This window comes from Engraulis encrasicolus, chromosome 20 (assembly GCF_034702125.1).
Source record: "Engraulis encrasicolus isolate BLACKSEA-1 chromosome 20, IST_EnEncr_1.0, whole genome shotgun sequence".
NCBI lineage: Eukaryota > Metazoa > Chordata > Actinopteri > Clupeiformes > Engraulidae > Engraulis > Engraulis encrasicolus.
The window spans coordinates 7516893-7536863 of NC_085876.1; the positions used below are offsets into that span (position 1 = coordinate 7516893).

Sequence of the window (19971 nt, forward strand, 5' to 3'; positions counted from 1 at the left end):
GCTAAAACTTTAGTACTAGCTAAACTAAAATGATCTGAAACTGGGTTTCCAAACTTTGTAGATACCTTTAACTTGAAATTTAACTTCACTGGTGCATGTATGATTATCTCTCTCTCAGTCCTCTCTGGCTCGTCAAGAGTGTCTTGAACATGATCAGCGGATTGTGGCCCTGTTGTCCATGGTGAGGCACATCGAGGTTCGCCTCAAGCAGCAGCAGCAACAAGCAGTTGGCCGCAGCCTCATCGCTCTGGATGATATCATCAAACACAGTGAGGTAATGAAAAATACAATACACTGTACATCATGGCAGTGAAAAACATAATTCTGCATCTTGTAATCTGTCTCGGTAAAACATTTGAAAGGAAAATCTCAACTCTGTATGTACCATTCTATTCAGCCTCGGTATGAGTTACAGAATAGCCTCAGGATCATATCTTAAAGTTTTTTTTGTTCTTTGTCTCATCAGACCCTGGCTTTGGAGCTGACGGATTTGGAGCCTGAGGTGAAGAAGGAAGTGGATGCTGCTCAGAGTCTGTGTGAGTCTTGCGAACAGGAAGTTCCTCCTCAGCTCCTAAAGGCCCTGGAGAAGGATGGGCGGAGCCTGGCTCGTGGCTATGATGCCGCTAAAGACCTATCCCAGAATGCTTTGCGAGGTCTAAAAGATCAGCGCGACTCGCTAAAGGTGAATATGATTTGCTACTGCCATCTTGCCTGCTTTTGTAATTGTAACACAAAGGATTTGAGTGTAGTCAAGTCGGCATACATCTCAGCGCTTATGTTAAAAAAAATGTTTCAAAAACACATGCTCTGCTTGGAACTCTGTACTCATTAACAGTCATGTGTTGCTGATTGTTTTTATTGTTTTTTAGGCGGCGGTGAACTCAGAACTGAAGGCTCTGGGTGAACGAGTGGACGGGTTGCTCTCCTGGCTTAGCGACATAGAGGCAAAGAGGGATGAGCCAGAGGGACTCAGTAGCCCTCAAAAACTTACACAAAGGCTGCAGCTCTGCCAGGTACATATGTGGTTATATGAGTTGTAATGTCCGAGTTTATTTGAAGTGATGGTGTTATGTGACCAGCACAAGAATGACGTGACTTATGTCAGGAACATTCTTGATGTTTATGCTATGACTATTGTCTTAATACTGTATGTCATTCATTTTTGGAATGTCAAGTTGACATTGTCATGACATGTAAACTGGATGACTCATTATGAGAACAGTCATAAGAATTTGTCATTAATATTCCTTGACATGGTCCATGTCATTATTATGTCAGTTTCATGACATCTTATGTACTGTAAACCCCCTTCGAATAAAATATTACTGGTCGTGTTCCCAAAATGGGTTATTTCTCTCCTTGCCCACAAGAGGGGACTGTCTACTGCATTATGCAACACATCTCATTGATTCATTGCATGTTGCCATCAGCCAAAACGAATAACCCCCTTAAAATATACATAGACATAAATACTGTCAAGGGTAATTTTATGAACCCTGAGTGAATGGCTGGGAAGATGAAGTCATGCGGATAGACATGAATCCCATCTGAATCAATGTATTTTATTTGGAATCAAATGGCTCTTGTAGGAGCTACAGGATCAGCTGACTGCCCGCTCCAGCGATGTCACCTCTGTGGTTCTGGACATCCAGGTGTTCATCTCTGAGCACGCCCAGGACCTGCAGCGCGAGCAGAGCAGGCATCTCCTCGGGCAGCTGCAGCAGCTGCAGGGGTCCTTCCACCAGGCCACGGGCCGCACACACGCCCTGGCCGAGGCCCTCTCCGCCCAGAGAGCGAGGGAGGAGGAGAGGGAGCGGCGGGAGAAGGAGAAGGCACAAGAGGAGGAGAAGAAGAGGGCAAAGGAGAGCAGCAGGGAGAGAGAGGTTTGGAGAAATACTAAGGGGCTGATGACTGCAGAGCTGCAGATAATGCTTTTTGAAACAGAACAGACTTACTAATACGGTACACTGTTTGCACCACCAGAATAACCCTCACAGTCAGCGCTGAGCTGAATTACTGCACACTTGATGGCATGACTAATGATATTATCTATATTGATCATATTAGAAGAGAATTGCACACTTCAAATTAACAAAGAAGTATTGCATATTTCTTACTCTTTCAAGTTTGAGCGGAGTGAAGTTTCTGGTTGCTCACACACTTTGTTTCCCAGTACTGCATTAAACGTCCATCACTGCTTCAGATAGAGCAGGGTCTTTTAGCTGTGTTATGCTACTTACCACTACTGGCTTTCCTTCAGAAGTATGCCCCTTTCGCATGTATCTGCCTCTTTGTTTAACGTGTGAATTAACCTGTCTGCCTTGCTCTTACAGATTGCCACAGAAGACAAATGCTTGTGCCCCTTCGAAGGTTTTGAAAAATGGCCTCTGCTTTCTCATTATGAATTTGCTATCGTTTCCCCCTCTCCTTCCAATGTCATGAGAACTTCATGAAGGGGAGCGGGAACTATAATGCACTACTTTCCATATTTTTGTCATATATTTTTCTCTGGATCACTGTGTGTGTTGCTTATGAGTGCTGTTGTTCATGTGAGACACGTTGTCTGCTTGTGTGTGATTTCTGGACACATCATGCTCAAACTCTGGCAAAAAGCATCTGCTGTTCAGGGATGCAGGGAGGGTTTTTTTCTTTGAACATCAAAGCAATTTCTATAGTGACGGGTCTTGTGTTGTGTGCAGTGTGTTTATGTGTGTGTGGGTAACAGAGAAAGAGTCCTGGCAGTTGAAGTGAAACGAGGCTTTAGTGATAGATGATGTTGTTTTGGAGGAATATGAAAAGACATGAAAGATTGGCTTGTCCCGAGAATGAAAACCACATTGACTTAATTCCCTTCTGCATGTCTGCTGTGTAGGTGGTCCAGCAACAGAAGACAGAATGTTCCCAGAAGTTAGAAGGCCTCTCCATGTGGTTGGCTGGAGCAGCCAGCCTCTTGGCCAATCAGAAGGTCGGAGCAGAGTCAGGTGACGTGAATGAGCTGCGGCAGAAACAGAAGGAGTTACAGGTGAGGGTTATACCATCATGCTGCAGTACTTTGTATAAGTACATTATTACATAAATGATGCATATGACTGCTACTTCCACTGCCACTATCGATATGTGTTTTTTTAAATAAAGATATTTATGTATTTTGGTCCATTATTAGCAATTTTATACCATTAGTATTTTATAATTGCTATAATGGCTTTTAAGTTTATTACACGTTCATGCAAATTACTCCGATCTCATTGTCCTTAGCTAGCATGCAGTGGGCCACCGCTTTAACAATTGGCCATCTCAAAAATATAACATATTGTCTTCAGTAATCATACCAGTACCCTATGGCTATTATTCTGTAATCACACATGTATTCTCTATTGAATTCAGGATGTGCAGAAAGACCTCAACACGAAGAAGGAATCTGTGATGGAGGCCATCCGCTCGGTGGAGGAACTTCTCGCTGAGCGAGGGGACACGCTGAGTGCAGAGGAGCGGGCCAACCTGCAGGGGGCGCTCTCGCGCCTGAAGGAGCAGTACCACTCACTTAGCGACACCACCCACTCATCGCTGGCCCAGCTGGGCAACACCATCAGCACCACAGTGCAGCAGAACACACAGAGGGTATGCAGCCATAGGGACACACCGGGGACACACGAACACAGGATGTTTTAATGTTGAAACATGGCAATTTGCCCATGAATTACCACGATTATTACCCATGAAGTTTCGTACATAATACATGGCTTTACATGACTACTGAGTACTTTTCACATTAAAATATAATTTTCATTGTGCATGTGAAATATATTATCAACTTACCACTTCAGTCACCCAAAATATAAATGCAATTTATTGTTAACTGCTTGTTGCAATGCTGTGGCATAACATTATCATAGATATTAAAAAAAAAAAATAAAAAAAAACGGCACCGTCAAGAAATAAGCATAGTGCTGCAATGATTTTCTCATATGCCATTTTTATGTATTTTATTGTATACTGTATGTTATATAGCTATAGATCTCATTTATATAGTATGTTTTGATTTATATTATTATTTATATAGTATCTTTAATCTTTATTTGTATTATGTATAATAATTTACATTTCCTTACAGGCAAAGGCAGAGGAGGAACTGCAGGAAACCAAGGGCCAAATCGACTCTTTGCTGCGGGAGTTGTCCTCATTGGACGAGCCCAGCCGGAGGCGGTCTCTGGGCGAGACTGTGGTGGATTCTGCATCGTCACCCGGCAACCTGCAATCGCACAGCGGCATGCTACAGGTGTGGAATGGAGGTTAAAGCGGAGTGCTGAAAGGCATATGATGGCAGTGTAGAAAGAGTGAAATGATGGCCTAAAATGAAGACATGAGAAACATCACTCATAGTATTAATTTAGTGAAAATGGGGAAGCAGTGATGAACATGCAGTAGTACTTGTACCAAATTTCTATGTAGTGCCATTTATATTTAGCCTTTTAATAGGACACTGTGCAGGAAATGGTCAAGAAAGGTACTGCAACTATGCTGCTCATTGAAACTGGGCTGCCTATTGCCAAATTTGATCTTTACACAAAAGTTTACTAAGTATAAACAAATATTTTGTGGCAAGTACAGTCATTTTTGCAGCTAAAAATGGCTATTTTTGGACATTCAAAATGGCAGACCATGGAGAAGATCCCCCTTTTCATGTATGAAAAGTGCAATTTTCCCAGTCATAATGAATACTTAGAATTTGATGCTGGTGGTAAGTATTCATGAAAAAGGTAACATTAGTGAATGGGCAGCATGAATTCTGGAAATAAACAACAAAAAATCTCACACAGTGTCCCTTTAAGACAAAAGCCCCAAGATACATTTAGACAGATTACACTGCACTCCAGTTAAAAGGTGCCAGACAGAAACAAAAAACAAAAATTGGAAGAAAAATGTCTGCATATTCCTCAAAACACAAAAGCACTAAAATGCCAGATACTCGGACAACCCCCTAGCGTAGCTGTGTAAATTGGCATTCTGACGTTTTTGCAGATGTGGGGTTAGTGTGAAGGGGGTCCTACCTGTAGACTGCTTTTTAGCTGATGTGTTCTTCCTGGCACTGTGTGTGTATACCATCATCCTGAACACATTTTGTCCCGTCTTCTGTACCCCTTTCCCAGGCCGAGCTACAGCAGCTCCAGGAGCAGCAGGCCCACCTGTTGCAGGTGTCCCAGTCGGTGCGCTCTCTCCTGGCCCAGCCCGACTCCAGCGTGCCCCCGGAGGAGAAGCAGAGGCTCCGCGAAAAGCTGGACCGGTTGCAAAGCGAACACCAGGTGAAGAAAACAGTAAAAACAGATTAGCTGCCATTAGGGGGCATTAGGGGTCTATTTTGTTTTTTTACCACTAAAGGGGCATTAGGAGAGTTATGAGGAGGTCAAGTGGGCGTTGAGAGGCTTATGATGTGATCGAGGGGCGTTGATTCAAGAAAGGTTGAGAACCACTGTGCTAGACAAGCAAACTTACTTTGTCACACTTTTCCTGTTTCAGGAGCGTCTGCAGAAGTGTCAGGACCAGCTGCGGCGAGCAGACGCCCTCCAGGACGAGCTGGCCAAGTTCTTACAGGAGCATGGAGACCTGGCTGCTTGGCTGGAACTCAGCGAAGGCAGCCTCCGCTCCCTGGGGGAAGGAGAAACAGATGCGCACAATCTGAAGGGAAGGCTGGAGGAGCATAAAAAGGTATGGTTTCGTTTCGTTAATTTTTAAGTTTTTAAACTCATTTCTCATGGATATTTTTAGAGGTTAAATGTTTTCTTACTTTATGTTTTAATATTAACTTAAGGTCCTGCCCACAATCATGTAGAAAACTGTATGGACAATGAGCTTTGAGTAGCATTGGTCAAATGTTTTGTGCTATCTTCTACAATGTAATAGTATCTTCTGAGCTAACCAATTTTATCTGTTTGTCTTCAGTTGGCAGAGGACGTGATCTGTCACAAGGCAGATCTGCGGTTTGTGTCCATCTCTGGTCAGAAGGTCCTGGACTCTGTTCAGGGTGCTCTGGAGAGGGTGGGGGGTGAAGACGCATCCCTGGAGGAGACCAAGCGCATAGTCAGTGACCGCCTGCAGGACGCCACCCAACGTTATGGTGCAATGCACAGCAAGGTATCATGGCTCATTCAGTATGACTGTTCACACTTTGTTTTGATGGTCCTAAAACATCATTAATTAATCATCAGTTTGAAACTCTGTATGGGGTGGATTGATGGAGGCAAGTAGTCAATAAACCTTCAAAAAAATGAAATTTAAGCAAAGCTGTTAAGCCCCTGTCTATCTTCAAATAAAGACCCGCCAAACATTGTCACCAGACACAATCCATAGTATGTACGTTTCATTGTGTTCTCACTCCTCTGTCTTTTCCCATCAGTCCTCTGAGCTCGGTTCTCGTCTCAGCGGCCTCCTGGATCGGTACCAGCAGTACCAGGACGATGTGGGTTCTCTGGACACGTGGCTGACGGCACAGGAGAAAAACCAAAGTGCCACGAAGCCCAGCGGAGAACATGCAGACCCACAGGCACTGCAGAACTCACTACGGACCGTACAGGTGAGATAACACAAGGACCATGCAGGTACTGTCATACTTGACTGTAGACACACACAGGCCCATAGGCACTGCAGAACTCACTACGGACCGTACAGGTGAGATAACAGACGGATACAGACTCCTGCAAACTATATTAGATTTAATGAGATTTATTTATTTTTTTTGGAACATTGAGATTTTGGGAGGAAAAACACAGCCTACCAATTAATTGTAAGTTGATTGATAAGGTCAATCAACTAACAATTTATGAATGAATTGATCATTTGCATCCCTAGAGATAATGTATGAATACAGACACACATAGATAGACCCACAGGCACTGCAAGACCCACTATGCACCATACAGTTGAGATGACATAAGAATACAGACACCCACACCCACCCACAGGTGCTGCAGAACTCCCTACAGACCATGTAGGGGCATACTTGAATATAAACACACACAGGTCCACAGGCATGGCATAGCTCATTATGAACAGTGCAGGTTGGGTGTTTGAATACTGTATTAGCCATACTTTACACATACTCACTTAGAAACCCAAGTCTGTTTTTTTTAGCTGAGGGCAGGCTCACAACAGCTTGCTCCACAATAGACACAATCTGTGTATATGTACTGTACTGTACACACAGAGGCGCAGACTGTCAAAGCCATGTGTGTACGTCATAAATATCTTTTGCGCCCTGCCATCGTTTAATCATCATTTCACGTTTATGTCCCCTTATTAAATTGACTGATCATTGTCATCTGACCAAAACGTTAAAGGAACAGTTCACCCTATATTTATTGGTATCTCATTGTCCTTCCCCATTCCTGTTCTGACAGCTACTGCAGGATGAGCTGGCTGAGCGCTCGGTGCTCCTGGAGAGGGTGAAGAGGGCGGGCAAGGACCTGACCAACACCCAGGAGACCCCCACCCTCAAGCCTGCAGACATACACAGCACCACAGGTACGGTATCAAAATAATGCAGTCCATGTACTGCACACAATATCATTTTGCATTGTCTGCATCTCAGTAAAAGACAGCGGTGGATGGCGTCCACTCCACGTGCGTCCATAAATAGCATACAGTGTAATGGGAAAAAACAAACAAATAATACACTCTCAATATGCATCTTTTGGTTCTACTTACGTACTTAAAAGCAGTAGCATGTATATGTGCGTCCTCCATTTCACCACTTCCTTTTTTCATCTCAAAGCTTATGGGGAGCTTATGTAAATTATGTTTTGCAAGAAGAACTCCTTTTTTTGTGAGTGTGAGAAATTCAAAACCCCAAAGCTTTGGAAACAGAAATCCAACATGATTTTTTTCTCTCCCCCAAGTCTATTTTACAACATTGTGATTGTGGCTGTACCATGTAAACCACAGCATGAAATGTGAAGTATATTTTGAAGAGAGGCCCTGTTTTGGAGGCCGTCTCTGCCCTCACAAACTTCTACTGCTGCATATTTCAGAAACAAGATGTCTGCAACTGTATTTCTGTTTTCCCTTTTCCTCCGTTGGGAGACTTTTGATCACATTTCAAGTCAGCAACTGTAATTGTACATACAGTCGATGTAGGAAAGGAATACACGCTTGAATTTGTATTTAACATTTTTTTTACCATTATTATACAGAATGACTAGTTTTGGTTCTTCTTTTTTTCAACCTTTGGTGCTTAATTGGACATTGGTCTTATTTACATGAGACATTTAATTTGGAATTAGCTCAATTTAATTCCAAGTAAAATGTAATTCTGTTTTGCAAACATAACACACTGTAAACTCCACATTTTAATCAACATTTTAATTCTGAATTATTAATTTAGAATTGAAAACATGGCCTATTTCAGATTATTGGTTCTCTTTGTAGCAGTCCAGATTTGTTTTTCACCTCAGATTACTCCTAATCCCATTATTGCCATTTTGGATTTGTCATTCTTTTTCACCATCTGGAGGCTTCAGCACCCTGTTCAAGTCAGATTAGTCCTAATGTCATGATTTTTGACCCTTGCCTTTGATTATTCCCAATCTCATGCGGCACCTCATAAAATGCTTTATATTTCTGCTTCAGATTGTCTGAAGGGTCACTTCAGTACCCTGTTCATGTCAGACAAATCCTAATCACATTGTTGGTCCCTCTTTTCCTGCGTAGATCGTCTAGAGGGTCGTTTCAGCACGTTGTCCAAGTCTGCATCGGAGCGTGCGGAGCAGCTGCAGACGGCGGTGGCCCAGTCGGTGAGCGTGCAGGAGGGGCTGAGGACCCTGCTGTCCTGGCTCAACGGCCTGCCGCTCGCCCCCACACAGGTGCAGCCCACCGCACAGGCCGTCCAGGAGGCGCTCACGCAGAACCAGGTAATAACACACTAATACGCACGCACACACACACACACACACACACACACACACACACACACACACACACACACACACACACACACACACACAGTTCAGTATTGGTGGCTACATTTCATGCTCAGATGAATCACACAACAGGTCATGCACAGGTTTTAATGACATGGCACACATACATGCTTTACGTCGGGCTAAATGAAAGACAATTCAGTACTCTTTTGGACGGTTTCAAAGTACTGGTCTGTGCTTTGATCACTGACCTGATCCTTCACCTGTCTCTCTCTCTCTCCCCCTCTGTTGTCCAGAAACTGCGTCAGGAGCTGCTCTCGCACCAGGGCAGCGTGGACGCCACACGCGACTCCATTTCCCGCCTGCTCCAGAAGTCCGACACCAAGGCGGCCTCCGGCCTCCAGAGGGAGCTGCAGGAGCTGACGCAGCGCTACACGGCCGCCCAGCAGCAGCAGAGCCAGAGAGAAGGGGAGCTGCGCGAGCTGCTGCCCAAGCTGGAGGGCTTCGAGAGGCTGAGCGAAGACCTGCGCACTTTCATCCAGAGCCACCAGAGGGCGCTGAGCCCCGCCGGGCAGCCGGACCGCAGTGTGGAGGACTACAGGCAGATCATCGAGGTGAGACATAAACCATAGACACTACAGGCAGAGTGTAGAGCTCAAACATAGACCATAGATCTTGGGCAGCCATGGGTAAGCGGTTAGGACATCAGATTTGTGGCCAAATGGTTGATGGTTTGACCCCCGACCTGCCAGGAGGTTGGTGGGTGGAGTAATTAACGAGTGCTCTCCACCATCCCCCTCCATGAATGAGGTACCCTGAGCATAACCACAATTTTACTGTATGCACTGAGCATTGTGTTCTGTGGACTGCTGTGTCACAATGACAATTGGAGTTGTGGGCTTTCACTTTCATAGAGACTTCAGGCAGATCATAGAAGTTGATTACACATACAGCTTAACTAAGAATAGCATACCATAAACTTAAATAGGCTTTAAGATGAAAGGAATTTTATGTAGAGCCTCATTTTCTTATAATGAAAGCTTTGTAGTTTGGAGCGTCCGATACATAGAGGTTAGACATACCGTACAGCTCAACCATGAATATCTGTAACGTGCCATGGATTTAATGGAGCTAAAAAAATATATAAAAAATAATTAAGTAATTAATTAATAATAATTAAAAATTAACAGTTTTGTTTTAGCCCTCGCATTTTGAATTGTAGTTAACTAAATAGCAAATGTATGGATGAGTGACATATGCCAGGCCATGGGTACAGTACTACAATGTTGGGAGCACAAATAAAAGCAATAGAGATGCACCGGATCCTGATTTTTAGGATCCTGCCGGATACCGGATCCACTGCTTAAGATCCTGCCGGATCCGGAACCGGATACCGGATCCTACGAAAGGGTTGAAACACATAGCCTACTCGCACACGTGGGCCCTTTTTATCACGTTGGCTCAAACTATTTGGATCCGGATCCTGTGAAAAAACCCTATTATCCTGCCGGATCCTGCATCTCTAAAAAGCAATAAGTTATACGTTACTGTAAATTAATGATACAATGTTTGCCCCTGAGCCAATACACTTAAGCCAGCAATACTGGTCATGGTGGGCAGTTTGTATGATAATGTACAAACGTTTGTACATGATGTTTCTTTGGCAATGGAACTGTTTTTTCTTAATCGAGAAACTCTTTCCAAATTTGGATTTGTTTGATACATTTGCCGCTGTGCTGTAAAACATAGTAGCTTCATGTAAGCACATTTGTCTTCATACATTTATGAGCAACAAGGTTGGTCTGGCAAGCTTTGTTTCAGTCATTTACTTTTTGGTGGTACACAGCGTATATTTAGAGTCGAACATAGCTTTCTGTCCGTGAGCTGTAATTTTACTCTTTATTGTGCCAAGCTGGGTATGGGAAAATAACTATGCTGCTGTCCATTTTTGTGTTTGCCTGATGAAAATGAGTAGGCTTTGGGACACTGTAGGTTTGGCTGTGAGTTAGCTGTTATATCATGGATGTGTTTTGTGGACATGAAATTGAATACAGATTAAAAACTTTGCCAGAAGGATTGGTTTCACTTGGTCAATGATACACAAAGGTGTAGATTTAGTTTTTGTCATTGATGTGCTTTGTGGACATGAAATTGAATACACATTAAGAACTTAAAACCCAGAACCTGGGTCTATATCAGACCGACCACAAAGGTGTAGAATTTAGATTCTACCTCGTAGTATCAACCATATCTGGGCTATTATTTGGAAATGATTTGATTGGCAAACAAGATGTGTGATATCATGCCTGCATGCACATTTCCTAGGAGCTGAAGCCTGTACCAGATAAAGTACCGTTCTCTAAGTATGTAACATGACGACCTAACTCAACCCATGTACTGAAAGGCCTTTTGGAATTGAGTATCAGCAGTAATAATGGGGTTAAATGTAGAATTAATATCAAATTGGTTGAAATATCAATAATTGAGCAATTATTAATGATGAAATATCACACATCAGTATGCTAACTTTCCCATCTATCCATTTACTTCAGGCCACACGATCAGACCTTACCCAGGAGGCCGGACAGCTGAAATCCTTTGTGGACCTGGGCAAAGACCTGAGCAAGAGTGGCACCCTCACCAACACACAGAGCCTTCTAGACACCACCAAAGATGTATCAGATGAGTTCAACCTACTGCAGGCTAATGTCAACGACAGGTGAGCTGAAACCAAATGCTGACATGATCTTTTACATCAAAAAAGAAGGAGGGAACTGACATGCTGATTTCATTATTTTTACTGTTTTCAAGGCAACAAGAGGACTGACCAGGTTGCCTTGAAAACAGTAAAAATAATGAAACCAGGGTGCCACAGTTTTCTCCTTCTTTTTTCATGTGTGCTACCCACAAAGACTGTTAGAATACTTGTGGGTTATAAGAAAACTTGGATCCTTGCAGCGCTTCCGTTCTCCTTTTACCTGGTGCTCTCATACGTGTATGTAGTACACACTTGTGACCAGCAGGGGGGAGTGTTGGGAGTGCGAGTGGTAGAGGGCAGCTGTAAAGCAGTTATTGAAAGGGGTTTGGCCAGAACTACCAGTAACTGCATTATAAGTGAAGTAATTGTCTTTACATATACTTTAAAAATATATACTTTTGGAGGCTTTTCGCCTTTATTAGCATACTGAAGATGGCTTTAGGAAATGACTGGGCGAGAGAGGTGGGGAAGGATTGGAAAATAGCCCGGGCCGGAAAGGAACCTGTATAGCAGCCCAGTGCCCTACCATTAGAGTCATGGCAGGGCCTTCTTCACGTAATCACGTAATCTTCACGTAATCACGCAAAGTAATCAGAAGTAATCAGAAGTACTTGTCTCACTTTTCAATCCATAGACAAGACAGAACAGAACAAAAAGTGCACAGGCATAACACATCTAGTAACAACATCCTAATCTATCCCAAGTGCACATGGATTACGAATAGCTTCATGTAAGTGATTTAATCATTCTGAAATGGCCCCACTCTTTGCCACTCTTTGCAAATGTCTTTCAAAATGAGGTCATTCAGTCTCAGACTCTGTCGATAAACGCCCCACCGGCAACACCCAAAGTCATTCTCCGTCTGCTGAAAAAAATCACAAGTTTAGTTGAAAACAACACTGCACCACACAGTCAAATTACACTTGTTAATTTCAGTAAACCCAGATTGACCTTTTATAGGGAATAAAATATAATGTCAGATTTAAAAAGACAGCATAGACAGCTTGGTGCAGTGCAAGGATACAAGCAAGTTGCTGACTCTTCTCTACCAAACAGCACTACAAATGAGGCTAGTGAGTCCACCATATGCCAAGTTGACCTGTCTCAAAGCATTAACACATGTGGCAAGTTGGCCATGTCTGTTTCATTGTGATGGCACAACACCACCACCACCACCACCACAAATAAAGCCTGTTGGTACCCAGATCCTCTGGTGCCAGAAGCATGTATTGAACTTTCCCTGGGGCAAAAATCTTTGTTTGTGCGTTAGTTGGCGTGTTGAATTTGTCTCAAAACAGGAGTTTTTTCATTCATTATGTGATCTGATTGAAGTGTTACCATTTAGCTGTCCGTCATCAGAAGCCTCTGTCCTTTCCAAATATAGACACCCATTTGCACATGACACCCAGTTCATGGACTTTCACACAAAGGCATTTCAAAGCCATGCCAATTTGTAATGTTTATAAAAAACGTGCCATTTCCTGGAATAATAACGTTTTTTATAAAGGTCTGTATAATTACCCTTTGTTTGGGTGTCGGCAGATTAATTAGCCGTGACTGTGTTATGAATGCAGCAGCATCTGCAGTCTCTTAGTCAGTAGCCTTGAGTACAGCCATCTTTAATTTAACAGCCAGGGTGGATAGAGGAATAAGACAATTGCTGCTGTGACCCCACTGAGAACTGCACTGTACTTATCCGTTCTGCAAACTTTTAGCTGAATTTATTCTTCAAATTACACTCCATAGGAGGAAATAAATGGGTCACTGACATTTTTTACTAGCAGGCGCCGGGGTGGTGTAACCTCGATTAAATACACTATTGTACGTGGTGTTTTTTTGATTGTTTTTCACTGTATTATCTAAAAAGCACCTTTATTGCCTGCACTGTACATTCATTTTTAATGACCAAGAATGTATTTAATTAATACAAGACAGGCAATAGCTGTGGTTTTACCACCTTACGTCTCCTTCTTATTTGGGTCATTGACTTTTTTTTAAACAGGAGAAATTCTGGAAATGATAAGTCTGCTTTTGAGCTGCTCAGCTTTAAGGTGATCTAGGGGTCTATGGATCCCTACTCTAGTAGCCCTTCCCTCAAGAAGCATGCATGGAAAAACTCTGCTAATACCTCTTCTGTTTCTTTTTTTCTTCCCTTTCTGTTTCTATTCCTTCCCACATCATGACTCGGCCATCCCTTTCTTTCTTTCTTTCTTTCTTTCTTTCTCTTTCTTTCTTTCTATCTTTCTTTCTTTCTTTCTTTCTTTCTTTCTTTCTCCGTTTCTTTCTTTCTTTCTTTTTTCATCTGTCTCCTCAATCACTCCATCCTTCTCTCTCTCTCTCTCTCTCTGTCACTCTCTCTCGCTCTCTCTCTCTCTCTCTCTCTCTCTCTCTCTCTCTCTCTCTCTCTCTCTCTCTCTCTCTCTCTCTCTCACTTCGCAGGTTTGCTGCTCTGCAGAACTGTGAGCAGCAGCTGGGTGAGTTCCGCTCGCTCTCCGGCTCCCTCTTGAGGTGGCTGCAGGTGTCGCAGGAGCAGCTGCCCGCCAAGGAGCCCAGTCTCAACACAGAGGGCCTGCAGCGCCGAGTGCAGCAGCTAGAGGTACAGAGAGAGAGAGAGAGAGAGAGAGAGAGAGAGAGAGAGAGAGAGAGAGAAAGAAAAGAGAGAGAGAGAGAGAAAGAGAGAGAGAGAGAGAGAGAGAGAGAGAGAGAGAGAGAGAGAGAGAGAGAAAGAAAAGAGAGAGAGAGAATCTGAAGGTCTGTGTCTGGATCTGAATGATGGTGTGGGTGTTTGTGTGTGTCTGTGTCTGTGTGTAGCACGGGTGTGTGTGTGCATGTACATGTACATGCTTCTGTGTATATGTGTGTGAGTGTAAACAGTCCATATGTTGTTCCATGAATGAGCAGCATTCTTGCAAACAGCCTCAGGGCTTTGTCCACAGTGACTGCACTAGACTCCCTCTGATTAGATCCTGCTGACCATGCACCTGGTGTGTGTGCGTGTGTGTGTGCGTGTGTGTGTGCGTGTGTATGTGCGTGTGCGTGTGTGCGTGCATGTGGGAGGGGGTAGCTGAGTGAGCAAAGGGTGACGTATTACTCTTCTGTAAGAAAGGGTGATGGATGAAATCCACTTGTACTTCGTAGGTCGCTTAGCAGGTGAGACGGAGAGCAGAGGCACAGTGGTGCAGTAAACATGTCAACACAACGCTACAATAAGCCTCTCACTGCTACCCTTAAGGCACTTGGTATATAATGGGTGGGAAAACATTTTTCTGCAGTCTTGTTTGAAACTGCTGGTCTTGTGCTGTCAAATAAATGTTTTAATAGATAGCAGATGTCTCAAATACAGTTGTCACAGCTCTCAAGTGATGTGTGCAAGTGCCATTGAGTAACAAAACATCACTTGTTATAGTCCTGGAAGGCTGTGTCTCGAAATGGCTGTCTGACCACACAGTCAGTGCTCCTTCAGAGTACTCCTGCTAAAGATATTAACTTTTAATGTTATTTTAAACTTTGAGATGTCGCTGTTACAGCCCAGCCAGCTACAAATCAGAATGTCTGACTGAACAGGCTAGATGCCAAAATGGCTAAGCGCACAATCTGTCAGTGCAGTTTGTCTGAATGTGGACTAAATACTCCACCAAAAATGTAACACTAACTTCAACTTTGTGATAAAAATTATATTAGGCTCGTCTGTGGCTCAAATGGCTAAGGCAGTGTGCTAGTACGCAGGGGTCTCAGGTTCGATTCCTTACTCAGCTGTCTTTCCTATCCATTTCCTGTCACACTCTCGAACCCTCCTGAACATAAATGTCTTTAAAAAAAACTAACAATTTGTTTAAAACATCTGTTTGTCCTCAGGATCTGCTGGAGCAGTGGAAGACGCAGGGCGGTCGCGTGCAGGACTTGAGTCGCAACAGTGGAGAGCTGGAGAGCCTCATCATCAGCATCACCACACCCACCAGCAAGACCGGTAACTCACCATCCAATCACATCCTCCCCCTCACTCAGTCCACCAATCAGAGCCTATCCCTTCAGTCAACCAAACCAATCACAGACAGCCATGCAATATTTCAAAACAATAGCAGACCCTTCCTGGTCTGAGGACTCTGAGATTGGCCATGTTATGTACCCATGTTTTACTCTCCTACTGTTGTACGCTGTGTGTGTCTATGCATGGCCTTTTGTTTGTTTATGAAGCTTATGGTACGTGCAGTGGTGGTGTTATTGGTGTTGAATGTTGTCTATGCGTAGGGTGGGTGTGTATGCGTAAGTGTGAGTTCACTGTCAGAGTAGCCTCCTGTCTGAGTGGTCAGTGTGTCTCTCTCCCAGCTGTTCCACAGGTTAATGGTGCCGGCAGCCCCAGCAGTGTCAATGGCATACACACCTGCAAAGGTGAGACGACCTCTCCCCAGTCCTCGGCCCGCCACACACACACACACACACACACACACACACACACACACACACACACACACATACATTACCGCATGTACAGTACTGTATATCTCACGTATATGTATATCACAAAATCTCACTGTAAACCCTACACAGAAAATACTGCACACACGTAGCCTAGAAATCTAGACGCCCCTAGTGGCCGCAAAATGCTTTGCTGTAGGGGTTTTTGGCGCGGCCAGGCTAGCACACACGACTACTGCACAGCAATAAATACTCTTCCACACCACAGACTTGTGTTTCTGCATAAACCTATAGCTCTCTCTAGTGCTTAGCCATCTCACTCTTCCAATCATTAGTGTTCATCCACCGCCTCAAGTCTTTAGCTGCTTACTTTTTACATGCAACCCAATTTCTCTCTCTCTTCCTCTCTCTCTCTCTCTCTCTCTCTCTCTCTCTCTCTCTCTCTCTCTCTCTCTCTCTCTCTCTCTCTCTCTCTCTCTCTCTCTCTTCCTTTCGTTCTTTTACATTTCTCTCTCTTCCTCCTACACACACTCTTTGTCTCTCTTCCACTCTGAAGTTGTCTCAACTCTTGGGACATGCCTGTGATTCAGGTTACCTCAGTGGAGATTTCAGAATCTTCTAGAATCTACATTGCTACATTACTGCCTCTCTGTTTTCTACTGTACCTGCTGGTGTGCGTGGTGTCATTTAAGTGGTTGGTTGTGTAGCAGTGTGAATGTACCGTACGTATGTATTTTCTGTACGTGTCTGTCTGCCTGGCTGCTTTCTGTGGGCTTGTGAAGTATCCATCTTGTCATATCCCGTCATGTTCCCCTCCCTTGCTTGTGTTTCTACGACAACCATATCTGTATAGGCACCTTTTTTTTTAGAGGTCTTCCATTCTACTAGCTCCTCTTCCTGTGCTGTCCCATGAGCCTCTTGGTTTTGACCTACGACTTCTCACACTGTGCTGTAGACCTGACAGAGATCCAGGTGACCGTGGCGGATGTGACCGGTCGCTACGAGCAGCTGGGGACAGATCTGACCCACAGGCGCGACTCCCAGAAGGCGGCACTACAGCTGCGGGAGGAGGCGCGTGACGGAGCGGAGAAGCTCTCCAATTGGCTGAGCGAGCGCGAGCAGAGCCTGGTGCTGGGACAGGCCGCCTCCCCTTCCAAACCGGAGGTGGTGCGGGCACAGGCAAAGGAGAACAAGGTGGGAGGACATGACAGAAGCGGTGCTCTAGATTTAACCTCCTGAGACCCAGTGTTATCACATATTGCATTTTCATGTATGATTTCAATAATGATAAAACTGGTTTTACATAACACCTTTCATGACATTCAGAAGGTTTGAAAAAACCTTCCCCCTTTTTCCTTTCTGCCCTTCTTTTTCAGACCACATTTGCACTATTGATACTTTGTGTTATTCATTTCTGCAACAGCAGATTCCATAAGTAAATCCACTGCAATTTAATGTTTATGAACAAGAATGGAAGCAAAGAGCCGTGTTAAATGCCATGAAGGATACAGTGAGTGTAGCGGACTAAAATACTGTCTCTGACTCTGTCAGAAGGGACCATCATGACATGGTACACCATTATACCATACAAGTCATTTATAATTCACTTCAGTTGGTAGACATTCTTACCCGTATTTACTTAAATAAGGCTTATTCAAATAGACCAAGTTTTAGACCATGTTATTAATCGAGGCTGGGCCAGCTCATAAATTGAGGAAATACTGTATTTTTGTTCCATAATAGAGATGAGACTAGCAGCTTTAGCTGCTGTCCTGTGGCAGAGAGGAGAGCATGTGAGCATGACACCACGACGAATGGGGAAGACCATGTGCTGATTATATACACAGGGAAGGGGCTATCATAACATGGCACTCCATTATATAGATGCTGTATACGAGTCATTTTTGAATCACTTCAGTTGGTAAACATGTTTTTTTAGTTCCATAGTAGAGATGATAAGATCAGCAGCTTTAGTTCCAGTGTGAGCATGACACCATGACGAATGAGGAAGATCATGTGCCGATTATGTACACAAGGAAGCACAAACAGTCAGCTTAATGTCTAACTGCAGTAGGCTGCAGCAAAAGTCAAACACACACACACACACACACACACACACACACACACACACACACACACACACACACACACACACACACACACACACACACACACACACACACACACACACACACACACACACACACACACACACACACACACACACACACACACACGCACACACACACACAAGTATTCCCATGGCCTAGCTGGCACAGACATGTCAGGCATGTGAAAGTGCTCCCTGTTGGCAGCACATGGACATAATTGGGCCACAATGTTACACATTCAGGTGGCACTGCAGCAGTGGCAGCAGTCAGCAAGGTCAGGTTGATGGCACACAGACAGGAAGGAAGGGATTGCTACACAGTATTCACTTGCCCATTCTAGTGGCACAAGGTCTTGTAACAATGTGTAGTAGTAATGCTAGTAGAACATAGTTATCTTATAATGAATACTGTAAATAACATTATGGGAAGGTATGCACCACACTAATTGCACATACTTTATTTGATGGTACTTTTGGAACACTAAGGTGACTGTCCATTCATAGAAGTTGCAGTCAAACAAATACATTCATGTAAAAACCCAGGAGATAAAAACACTACCAAGAATGGAATACCAATTTTGAAATCACCATTGAAAATGAATGGGATGTTATGTCTGTTGAGTTAGAATGTCGATAACACCAAAGCACCTAAACGTGGCATGGAAATCTACGGGTATATTGAAGAGTGAAGTGTGGGTCACCACTGTCACCAGACCAAACAAACAAAAACAGCTGAGAGCAAAGCTTCAAGGATATCTGGGCTTCCATAACTCCCATGCAATGCCCTGCCATTGACTTCAATGTTAAATGCAGCATTCCAGTTACAGCTTATAACCAAGTTTTGAACATTGAAATGTAATTTAGAAGGTACCAAATGCCAACAGTATTGATGTAAATGGGAAAAAAGAAAGAAATTTGGATTACACTACAACACTGTTTACAACACGGCATTTTAAGTTTTTTTAATTATTTTTTAAAAAATATCGTTATCATTGGAAGGTTCATTGAAAAACTTTTTAATTGCACTCTAATGGCTGATGACTGACAATTATGATGACTGTCATTTGTATTGATTATTTGGGCAAACAGCGAAAAATGTAATTGGCGTAATAATGTGGAATGCGGTGTAGTGTTTATGGGTCAGTGGTGTTTCAGCAGTAGCACACGTCAGGGCGGTGCAACCATAGCCAGTGCCACTATTGTATGGATTTTCTTTTGTCTGTTTTATGTGGACTATCTAAGAAGCATATTCATTGCAGCATATCAACCACCAATTATTCATTAATTTATGGACATTAAATGCTGTTACTCCACCTGACGTCTGAGCCCAAAAAACATCTTTCACCCTTATATCTATGACTGAATGCTGAGTAAAGCTGTCTTGTGTCTCTTGTGCAGGCCCTGCTGTCGGAGCTGGCAGAGCAGTCTGGGAAGGTGGAGGAGCTGAAGAGCACTCTGAAGAAGCTGATCGCAGACAACCCAGACTCCCCTGAGGTGGACAAATGGAAACAACAACTCAGGGACATTGGTAAGAGATGTACTTAAATCATAATAAGAAATGTCAGTCTTTATGTTTGCACCACAATAAAATAACAAAAAAGTATCCGTGTGCTCCAGTCATCCCTGGCCTAGTCTTTTCGAAGTGGACCAGCTTACTTTCCAATAACAACAATACTTGAAATGGCCATAATACATGTCATTTAGAATTGCCTTTCTGGACGTCTGAGAGCATTTTATACCAAATGTTTAATGTATATCTTATAATGACAATACCGTAA

The 19971-nt window shown here is 43.5% G+C and overlaps 1 protein-coding gene across 19 annotated transcripts in view; it reads left to right on the forward strand.

The window, feature by feature from the left end:
• The window catches only part of macf1a (microtubule actin crosslinking factor 1a), a 328092-nt gene that overhangs the window by 197155 nt on the left and 110966 nt on the right, over nt 1–19971 (forward strand). For 16 of the 19 annotated variants that reach the window (XM_063185302.1, XM_063185303.1, XM_063185304.1 and 13 more), the window contains 20 exons: nt 119–274; nt 467–682; nt 870–1013; nt 1590–1883; nt 2873–3022; nt 3385–3618; nt 4112–4276; nt 5148–5300; nt 5515–5703; nt 5938–6129; nt 6392–6568; nt 7392–7515; nt 8701–8900; nt 9206–9523; nt 11462–11628; nt 14107–14263; nt 15523–15634; nt 15994–16056; nt 17039–17277; nt 19592–19721. In XM_063185302.1, coding sequence (XP_063041372.1) covers nt 119–274; nt 467–682; nt 870–1013; nt 1590–1883; nt 2873–3022; nt 3385–3618; nt 4112–4276; nt 5148–5300; nt 5515–5703; nt 5938–6129; nt 6392–6568; nt 7392–7515; nt 8701–8900; nt 9206–9523; nt 11462–11628; nt 14107–14263; nt 15523–15634; nt 15994–16056; nt 17039–17277; nt 19592–19721 — 3580 coding nt within the window. The remainder of the gene's footprint in view (nt 1–118; nt 275–466; nt 683–869; nt 1014–1589; nt 1884–2872; nt 3023–3384; nt 3619–4111; nt 4277–5147; nt 5301–5514; nt 5704–5937; nt 6130–6391; nt 6569–7391; nt 7516–8700; nt 8901–9205; nt 9524–11461; nt 11629–14106; nt 14264–15522; nt 15635–15993; nt 16057–17038; nt 17278–19591; nt 19722–19971) is intronic. The other 3 variants (XM_063185312.1, XM_063185297.1, XM_063185309.1) reach the window with 2 other exon arrangements.